Below are 10337 nucleotides of genomic sequence, written 5' to 3'. Positions count from 1 at the left end.
GCAGAACGCGTGGTCCTGTCCACGGACTAACCAATCAGGCGTTAAGTCTGAACTCACGAGGAATCTGCGAGTCTTCTCGCGACATTTCGGCTCTTTAACTGCCTTTGGTGGAAATTCTTTCAGAGCCAAAATGGCGTCGGGAGTTTAGACGTCATGGTCTTCTTGGGCGGGACAAATAGATATCCAATGAAAAAGCAGTAAAATAAAGACTTGACGGGGAAACACTTTACACGCTTGGTTGCTCTTGACAGTTGTTTTGTTTTACCAGCGTTCCAAAGTAGCTCGACGGAAGAGCTAGATATGCACATTGTCTTAATCTAGCGGAAAGCTAATAAGGTATACTAAGTGGATTCGCACTGATATCTTGCACTGAGGTGAGTAAATGTGTTATTATCGACGGGTCATTATCGACGGGTATTTGTGGTCTTGGCACTTTTTCCGCCAGCTAGCTTACCTGCAGATATAAAGTTTAAATTTTCAGTATCGCTCTTAAACAGTGTGCACGGATTTCACGTCATGCAGTAAGGACTTGGTCTACGGTCATCTGTTGTTCGCTCAGCTGTTGATTTCATACTGGTACAAACTCGCCCACTATACTCTTTATGGCACTGTTTATAAAGTAGTCGCACTCTAGGATGACAAGTTAACACCCGGCATAGATACACATTCGTTCCCGTTGACTTGAATCCAGCCTTTAATGTGATTGCTGGCTGTTTGTGTGCCTTAGGATGGCACAGTGGGACAGATTGAGACAGCTTCCTATTGCGTACCGACAGCAGTTACACGAGCTCTATGACAGAGATGCTTTACCCATGGATGTTCGGCACTACCTGGCCCCTTGGATAGAGAAGCAGGAGTGGTAAGGAACCCTGTGATTCAACGAGTTTCAATGATTACTGTAAGTGAGTATGGCTGTGAAAAGCTCTTATTATGTCATTTTCTACAGGCAGCGGGCAGCACGGGACCATGCCTTTGCTATGGTGCTGTTCCAGGTCCTGCTTGAGAATCTGGACATCCAACACAGCCGCTTTGTCCAGGAGGAGTCATTTTTACTGCAGCACAACATTAGGCGCTATAAGCAGAACTTTCAGGTGTGTCCAGTAAAGGAGCAACCCAGTGACGTCTCTGGTTTAAAATGGAAAAGCAAATTTTGAATAATAGTATCATAATTCCAACCACTCCGTTTACCATGATTTGCTTATGTGTTTACATGCTCAGAATTTCCTGTTTAGCCAAGTGAGAGATATTTAGACATAGGAAAACATTAACCTGTTATTAATCCTTTATTGGCTGATGAGAAATGATAATATGACAGTAAAGGTTTATAAAAAGTGACAAAAGTAAAAAAAAGCCTTTTAATGACCTCCAGTAAGTCTGCACAGTTGATTGGCCTATATACTGTATCAGTGTAATATAATATACTTTAACACATGTGACTCCCAGCCTCTGCTATTTCTCTCTTACAGAGGTATGTGGATGATCCGTGTGCTTTGGCAACCACCATCCTTTGGTTTTTGGAAAAAGAGAAGGAAATCCTGGAGAGCGCTGAACTGGCTGAAAAGGTTGGTGTAACGTCTCATTGTGGTAATTAAAAATAAACTTTATGTATAGCCACTTTTGATAACAATGTAGCTAAGTGCCTTAAGAAAAGAAATAAACCCAGAAAAGCATAGGTATTTAGCATGTACTGTAAAATGGTAATGCTTTGCTAAAAATAGTGCCCCAACACTACACTTGCACACTTGGATATACCTGTATGTGGTATTTTTTTTTTTACAGGAAAACATTATATCATATGATCTATTGGTGTATTGCCATGTTTTGGCTTTTTTTATGTTATGACTCCATTGTTAGCTGTTGTGTTTGTAGTATTGCAATTCAGCTTTTAAGTGTAAAATTAAATGCAAACTTTCAAGGAGCCTAGTGTAAATTTTTATCCTGTTTTAGTTTTTTCCATTCAGTTTTTTAAAAAGAGCTGTGTGTGCGAAATAGAACCATGAAACTCACTGTGTGGGCTAAAACGTGAAGATTTTCCCCCCAGCAGTTTTTACACTACACTCTCACTTACTATTTCCCTTGTGACAGCTTCACCCAGTATTACATCTGAAAGACAATAAGATCTTGGTATTAGCTCCACCTTTGTTTATTCTTAGGTCCAGCTTTTGCAAGTTGAGCCAGAGGCAATGGAGACAAGCAGTCAGCAGGACCTTGAACGTAAACTGGCTGGCTTGAGGAATGAAGTGCAGGTGGAGATTATGTTCCTTTGTGTTATTATTTGTATTATATGGATAAAGCATGTCGCAGTTTTTTCATTTCCTTTTTTGTGCTATAGTGTATGGAACATACAATCATATGTCTGGAGGAGCAGCAAGATGAGTTTGATTTTAAATTCCAAACCCAGAAGTTGGAAGGTAAACAAATGAAAACAATCTGGTTATATTTGCATGCTTTAATGTCTGTGAGAGTTAGTAATAAATCTAAAAAAGATTTAAATCAGAGCTACATGTACTCTTTTGTTTTGGTCTTTGTCATGTGGAAATTTTCATCCCACCATGGAAACTTTTAAGCAGCTGTGGTAGACGAGGCCAGGAAAAAAGAACAGATTAAAGCGCTTCAGTTGCTTGTCAACAAGTTGAATAACTGCAGGAAGGTATGGAGTCAGTAATATTCCTAAATATATTCTTAAATGTTTTATTGTAGTTGTTTAATTATTTACATTCTTATCTCATTTTATCACTTTTTAGAGCACGTTGTCAGGCCTAAATGATATTCTGGACAGGATTCAGGACATCATTGATGTGCTTGTGAAGAAGGAGCTGGTGGAGTGGCAGAGGAGGCAGCAGAAAGCATGCATTGGTGCTCTGGACAATGTTTGCCTGGATCAGCTGGAAAAGTGGTATGTTTATTCTCTTTGAGCTGAATTTGTATTTCCAAAGTCCATCCCCCCATTCTCTAAAATCTGCATGAAATTAAAATAAATTCTCTTTCTGAATCTCTAGGTTCAGCTGTGTGGCAGTGTGTCTGTTCCAGGTGTGGGAGTTTCTTACTAAGTTGGAGGAGCTAGTAGGAAAAGTGTCCTATGAAAATGACCCTGTGAAGGCCCAAAACCCCACACTGCAGAAGAGAGTGGACACTCTTCTAAGAGACTTACTCAAGAGGTATTTCTTTTAGGACACTCTATGATGTTCTCTTTCACTTTTATGTTTTTTTTAGTTAATTAAATGACATTCCCTTTTTTTCTTTTACGTTTACATTTAGCTCCTTTGTGGTTGAAACTCAGCCATCCATGCCTCAGGGGAAAGGATCTTTGGTTCTCCGCACAAATGTCCAGTTCTCTGTCAAAGCCAGGTCAGTGCCCAGCACAGAAATCAGCGTGCACGCAGTGTTTCAATGGACTTATCTGCATTAATAAGAGAGCTACTTTCAGCTGCTCCCTAATCCACATGTTTGATTTGGCAGATTTTGTTTACACTGGGTGTCCTGGCTGGCACAACCCCAGAGGGATTTGTGTCTCCTCCTGGGATTGAACTTTGATCTTTTGCTTTTTAGGAAAATGTTTAAACCTGTAGAGCCACTAATGAGCTTACAGTAAATAATGTCAGAATCAGAATACTTTATTGTGCTCCAAGACAGTAAGAACATTTACTAACTAAACCAAATTAAATAATACAGTATATTACAAAGTTACAAAAAATTAATTAATTATAAATTATAAATATCTCAGCATATTACACAAAGTAAGAATATATGTTTGACATTGCGCCCCCCTTATCTTACTGTACTATGCTGTACTTATTAGGATAATGTGCATATCAAGCTGCTGTATCTTTATAGAAACAGACTGGTATAGAGAGTGGTTTTGTTGGCCTTTATTTCCACCATGTAAACAAAGAATCAATTGTGAAATAATGCGAGTAAGTCTGAAAGTTTGTTGCATTCCTGCAGAGCCATCTCATCTTCTTCCATGCTGTGACCTTGGGAGCATTCCTGGTTTCCTGTTTTTTTTTTACATTTTTGTCTTCATCATCTTCATATTTCTCAAGCTCTAACATTTTGCACCTGACTTAACCATTTCAGACTTCTTGTGAAGTTTCCGGAACTGAACCACTCCATGAAAGTGGATGTATCCATGGACAAGTAAGTTTTCTCTTTCAGACCTTTAGTTGTTTTCATTACCCTTAAAACAAACTTCCAGGATTTAACATTAGAGAAAGATGTCTAATTCCTCCCTGTGATCACGTCTGCTGTGTTTTTTTCTCACCCTTGAATATAGGGAGGCTCCTCAGATCAAAGGGCAAGTTTTTTTCATTTACATCTAAGTTTCAGAAGCCACGTTGAGCTTTGACATTTGCTGTGAACTTGTTTTTAGTAAACCTCCTGTCTTTTGTAGGTATCGACGTTTCAATGTCCTGGGGACTAAAATTAAGGCCTTGAACATGGCTGAGAGCACGAATGGAGGCATGGTGGCAGACTTCAGACATCTGGTATATTCAATAATGAATTCATAAGCAATTAGATACAAAGACTTTTATACAACTGTGACACAAAAATGGTTTAAAACCAAATATTTAACAATGTATTTAACATGTAATACATCAGCTACACTCAAGTAATTCAAAAAATAACATTTATATCAATATACAGCCTTTACTGGCAGGTGAGAATTTTTATTTGTTATTTGGGAGTGACTGTGTGTGCGTTCTTACTAGTTAATTCATAAATACTATTTGTCTGTAGACTCTGAAGGAGCAGAAATCAGGAGGTGGTGGCAAAGGAGTCAGTGATGTGAGTTAATATCGGTAACCCTGCTGATACCATCTCTTCTTAATGTTACATCATAATAAAGGAATAATGATCTGTGTGTTACTTTCTTGTTTATAGATTTCTCTGAGTGTTACAGAGGAGCTGCATATCATCTACTTCAACACTGTATTTGAGCTGAAAGGCTTCTCTGTTGAGCTGCAGGTGGAGTTTCTTCTGCGTTTTTCATGTTATATGGCTGCCATCACAGATAAAGAACATTAGTTCCGTTTAAAAATTAATCATTAATTTGCAGCTTTGGTGACAGAACTATGACCTAAGTAGAAGCTATATGTTTTTATGGCACACACACTTGTAGGCCTCCACCCTCCCTGTGGTCATCATCTCAAACTCCAGCCAGCAGCAAAGTGCCTGGGCATCTGTCCTCTGGTTCAACATGCTCAGTCAGGATCCCAAGGTGATAAGTCACTGTTACTGGCAGACATGCTGTGCTTTTGCATTCAAGTTCCCTTGTAATACAATTACGGGCCAGACTAAATTAATCGTGTACATATGATGTGCATATGTCTGCTTTTCCCAGGATGTTATGTTCTTCGCCAACACTCCTGCAGCTACTTGGCCTCAGTTTGGAGAGATGTTGAGCTGGCAGTTTCTCTCGGCCACAAAACGTGGCCTGGATGACACTCAGCTGGAAATGATTGCAAACAAGCTCTTTGGTAAATTCTTCCACCGTCTTCTGCTTCATTCTGCTCATTGTTGACAACACCTACTTTCATGTACTGTTAAAATGTATCTTGATTTTGCAAACTTTACATTTATAGATAGTAGCACAAGACTGACATAATTCGTTGTCCTTTGTGGCTTGTAAGCATGCTTGTGATTGTCCATCGTGTTTTTTTAATCTCCAGGCAAAAAGCCAAACTATGACAGCTGCACAGTACCGTGGTCAAAATTTACCAAGGTAAGAGCCCTAAAAGCTACTGTTTTTTTTGTAATCCCTCAAGCCATACTTTGCAAGTCTTGAGTAATTTAACCTTAAGCCTCACCACTAAAAACAATTATTACATCTCATCTAAATATATCTGAGCATTTCGTTGCAGAGAACATAGGCCTGTAAGTGTGTCCAAATGACATTTTCTGCTGTTTGTGTTACAGGAGAATACTCCTGACACTTTCTGGGTGTGGTTTGATGGCATTTTGATGATGGTGAAAACATACCTTGAGGATCTGTGGAGGGATGGGTATGATTGTTATACATTCTTAGAAGCTTTTTTGCTTGAATGATTCATAGGTCAGTTTTAATGGGTTAAACAAAACAAACATTCCTCTGATCATGGTTAACTTTAAGGACTGGACTGAGAATGACTGAAAAACAAACCAGTGTCCAAATAAAAATTTTGAAAGACCTTCAGAAAGCCTGGAGAACTATTGCTCAAGACAGCTTACACAATTACAAAATAACAAGGGATTTTGACTTTCTAAATGAATGAGATGTGGCTCAAGACTTCTGCACAGTACTGTACCTTCCATATTATTTGTACGTCACACAGAACAAATAGGTACCTCTTAACTCGTGACAACTATATTGGATAATCCTTTTTTGGAAAAATCTGCAGGTTGTCCTCCAAATGTTATCAACAAATGTCTGTTTTATGTAAAGAAAAGTAAGCGTCTGTATTTGAAAACTTGACAGCAGTGTCAGGTTAATGTTTAAGCAGATTAAAAGAATCCAGCCACTTGCCACACTGTCAGTATTGTAATCTGGATAACTCTGTTTCTAATATGCATGGTCCAGTTTAGCTCATAACGTCAGTCTCCGTGAAACCTGAAATGTTTGCCTTTTAAAATAAAATTCCTTTTGTGCTTCAGGCTCATCATGGGTTTTGTGACCAAAGGCAAAGAGAAATCTCTCTTGAAGAAGAAAAAGAGAGGCACGTTCTTGTTGCGTTTCAGTGAAAGCGTCATTGGGGGAATTACCTTCTCCTGGGTGGAGATCACTGTGACTGGTGAGAGTGTTTTGGGTTTTTTTTGCTTGTATGTCTGAAAGAAATACAACTAAGCTGCATTTCACAGTGGCCGGGGTAACCTGTTTAATACATCATCCACTGTCTGTTTAGGTGAGCCTGATGTAAAGACAGTCCAGCCCTTCACCAAAGTTGACCTTTCCCAGATTCCCTTCCATGAAATCATTCGAAATTACCAGATCTTAGAAGCTGAAAATGTCCCAGAAAATCCTCTACTCTACCTGTATCCGGACACCCCGAAAGATAAGGCTTTTGGAAAGTATTACACTGAGAAGAGTGGAGGTAAGGCCACCATTTAAAATATTATTGAAGTTAGTCCTGCAGATGACCCATTAAATCAAATTTCTCTTTCTTTTTGTTTCAGAGGACAGTCCATACATAAAGTACATCAAAACCAAGCTGGTGTTTGTTTCCAAGGAGTAAGTATGCGGTCCATATACATTCAGGCTAATTTATAGTGTCTTGCTTGTTGGAATTAAAGAAAAAAAAAAACCCATCCCATTAATACAACAAACTTAAATACACTTCACTTAAAAAGTGGTGTGCCCACACCTTTTTTTTATGTCATGAGCTAATGGTTGTAATGACTGTTTATCATTGGTCATGTAGGAACACACTGGAGGCCAGGTCACCCATGCCCTCTGACATGGCACAGGGTGAAGGCCTGGAGCCAATGAATGGCCTGTGTGGAGAGGCAGCTGGTGAGTCATGCCTCTCCTTGCTGTCCAATCCAGCTTAAGACCTTGTCAAACAAATTACTCACCTTCCATCAAAAATCTCTGTCACCATCCCTGTGATGGTCTTGCTTTGCATGAAATCAATGCGTAGCATGCTGTCTGAATATAGTAGATGTCAGGTGACAGCTTTTTAAAAGATTTATTTATTTATTTTTTATCCTTGAATTGAACTTTTGTGGGAATGTTGGCTGCTTTTACTGCATGCACATGGTGCAGTGAACATAAAGCCTTGTTCTGGCCAAGCAATAGAATCACTAACACGTTTTATTATCCTGCTGCTTTTTGGTCCTTTTACATTAAATTACATTCTTGGAGTCGCTATTAAAATGACTACTGAAGTAATATACATACTTGCATCTCTAAAACTCACAATTAAATTATATTTACTTCATTTAATTACTACAAAAATGTTTACAGTACGTTATGTTTGACTTTTTGGTCAAATCAAAACCTTGCTTGATCCCATTCATAACAAGCAAAAATCTTACCTGATTTAAATCTTTGCGATCTCCCCTTTGAGGTCACCTTCTCTGCTGTCCTCACTGCTCAAAGTGCTTTTGCCCTGTTTGCATTGATCCCTACAAGTCCTGTTCTCATCACTTGCAATTGTTCATCTGCAATGCATGCTGGATCTCTTCAAGCTTTAAAGGTTAAAGTCATAGAGAACTGTAGAGTGCAACAGGGACTGCCCGCTTTTTTAATGGCTCCGCTTTCAGAAGCAAATTTTCCATTTGTTTTCTCTATTGACACGTCAGAAAATCCTTAGAGAAAGACTTAAGCCTTGAGCGAAGGCAAACAGCTATGAGGTTGAATCATAATTTGAATTGGAAAATGAAAAAAAAAAAGTCCTAGACCATGTACATAGATAGCTTAACTTTAATAAAATGCCCGTCCCCACGCGTTTGAAGGCATTTTTGAGGTTCAAAATGTGTTTTGTTATAGTTAGGTTTAGGCTAAGCGGCTAGGGAAAGTGTAATGTAAATGAGATGTCTGGACTAAGATATGAAAATGTGTGTGTGCTGTAATATAGAACAATTCAGTTCAATTTAGTTTTATTCATATAGCGTCAGTGCTTTGTTCATGGCTGCAGTCAAACTCTCACAGTTTCTGAGGTTTTGCACTCGTTAAGTGACTTGATGTTCTCGGATTTTAATATTTCCGTGATTCTGGGTTCACAGGGAAAATAATATTAACAGTATTTTCTATGCGCGTCTGAGTTTTATGACGGAAAAATATGGGGGTGAGGGTGTAGTAGTAGTCAGATTTAGTCATGTGTAGGATTTTTATGTACAGGGTTAATTATTTATTCAGTAACATGTAAATTATTGAGCTTAAAAGACACTTTCAGTCAGATTTAAATATTTTACGGATGGTTAAAATGCTCATTTTTGTTTTTTCTAATATGCCATAAAATAAACTATTCCTTTACAAAGGGCATGTGATATTTGTATTTAGTATCGATTCAACTGAGCTATTCTGAGGTAAAAAAAAAAAACTATCTAAGTTAGACATCGTTTAAATGTTCTGTACAAAATCAGTTCCTGTGATTTTCTATTTTCTGCTTTGGGCTTCAACAGCAAATCACATGTTTTTTCAGTTTCATTTCCCTAGCGAGAGCATAAATAAACTACACAGCGATGACAACAGATTCAACTTTTTTTTTTCCTTCTTCACTCTTAGAACAAGACGGGGATCTTTATCCTCTGACGCCACCACTGGAATCTTATGACCCTGATCCCATGATGAATGGCTCTGTTGAAGACCCAGAACCACCGCAGGATCTGCTGATGTATCTCAACAATCCAAACCTTTTTGACAACGACCTCCTGCAAGATGACCAATCTCTGCCTGATTTCAGCCTTCAAGGATTTAACTGTCTGCTCCCACAGTCCTGTGGCAGCTTCCCTTAGCTTCTGTTTGTATTCAACCATATCACTGTACATAATGCACTTGTTAGCTTTACACACAGTACAGCATTTCTATCAGAAAAATGTGGCACACGTGGCAAATCCAGCATAAATGAAATAGTTTGCTTTTAATTCCGTTTTCATGTGAGATGCTCAACAGCCCATCTGATGACCCTGAAAATCACACATAACTGATGTTTTTGTTCACTGTATAAATTTATAGAGCATCCCTGTGAATCCTAAACTATTTTTACTGCTATATGAAGAGATACACGTAAGAACATTGAATGAGCCGCACTCATATCAGTCCATACTTTATTATTTTAAGATTAGGCATAAAGTCTAAATCATGCTTAAAAACTGACCAGGTAAGGAGGCGGGAAAGGTTTGTATGAGCTATTACTGCATAGACTGCACATAATTTATTATATCTTTGTTTATTTTGAACCCTTTGTTATTGTTTTAATATTGGCACATACAACGTGATAAAATTCACGTGAACATCACACTTCCTGTTTTAGTTTGTCCTTTTATAGTAACACTGTCATTTAAGTCACAATAAAAGCACCAGTAAAGAAGAAATGTGTGGTTTGATTATTAACACAAATTGTACATTGACAAATGTAGGAAACTGGTTTTATATTTTTAGCCTGCACCTCATTACCTGTAAAAATTGTGGACTAGAACTAATATTTTGACTATTATGATGATTTTCTGCTGATAGAACTTTTTTTTTTTGCACAGAAACAGGCTGGACATGAAAGTCATGCTGTCATGTTAGTTTGTTGCAGCCATATTTGAACAACGGGTGAAGCCCTCAGTCATTAGCTGGCTTTTAGTTGCATCACACATGCCTGCTAATTGGTACTTACATTTTAATCACTAGAGCACAAAATTGTTTGGCTGTC

The 10337-nt window shown here is 38.3% G+C and overlaps 1 protein-coding gene across 3 annotated transcripts; it reads left to right on the top strand.

The window, feature by feature from the left end:
• Positions 1-203: 203 nt before the first annotated feature.
• On the top strand, positions 204-10011 carry stat2 (signal transducer and activator of transcription 2). Of its 3 annotated transcripts, none has more exons than XM_004544905.3 (24): positions 204-374; positions 728-859; positions 947-1091; positions 1467-1562; positions 2154-2246; positions 2333-2411; positions 2571-2650; positions 2745-2896; positions 3000-3158; positions 3259-3348; positions 4078-4137; positions 4274-4294; positions 4391-4484; positions 4738-4785; positions 4882-4965; positions 5120-5218; positions 5342-5477; positions 5670-5722; positions 5917-6002; positions 6631-6767; positions 6879-7067; positions 7150-7204; positions 7395-7486; positions 9203-10011. In XM_004544905.3, the coding sequence occupies exons 2-24, from the start codon at positions 729-731 to the stop codon at positions 9430-9432; spliced, it is 2409 nt and encodes an 802-aa protein (XP_004544962.2). In that variant the 5' UTR covers positions 204-374; position 728; the 3' UTR covers positions 9433-10011. The 3 variants fall into 3 exon arrangements, with proteins under 3 accessions (XP_004544962.2, XP_004544961.2, XP_076740099.1); XM_004544904.3 differs by having other exon boundaries at positions 2568-2650; XM_076883984.1 differs by lacking the exon at positions 7395-7486 and having other exon boundaries at positions 2568-2650; positions 9203-9395.
• Positions 10012-10337: the final 326 nt, after the last annotated feature.

The sequence above is a fragment of the Maylandia zebra genome, linkage group LG5 (assembly GCF_041146795.1).
Source record: "Maylandia zebra isolate NMK-2024a linkage group LG5, Mzebra_GT3a, whole genome shotgun sequence".
NCBI classification, from domain to species: Eukaryota; Metazoa; Chordata; class Actinopteri; order Cichliformes; family Cichlidae; genus Maylandia; species Maylandia zebra.
This window is presented reverse-complemented; position numbering and strand designations above follow the sequence as displayed.

Bases quoted from the DNA above. Each gene is read 5' to 3' on its own strand.
- stat2 (XM_004544904.3), top strand. From the start codon at position 729: ATGGCACAGTGGGACAGATTGAGACAGCTTCCTATTGCGTACCGACAG. The intron at 4,786-4,881 runs GTGAGTTAATAT...TCTTGTTTATAG, and splicing joins GTGGCAAAGGAGTCAGTGAT to ATTTCTCTGAGTGTTACAGA. The intron at 5,723-5,916 runs GTAAGAGCCCTA...TTTGTGTTACAG, and splicing joins CGTGGTCAAAATTTACCAAG to GAGAATACTCCTGACACTTT.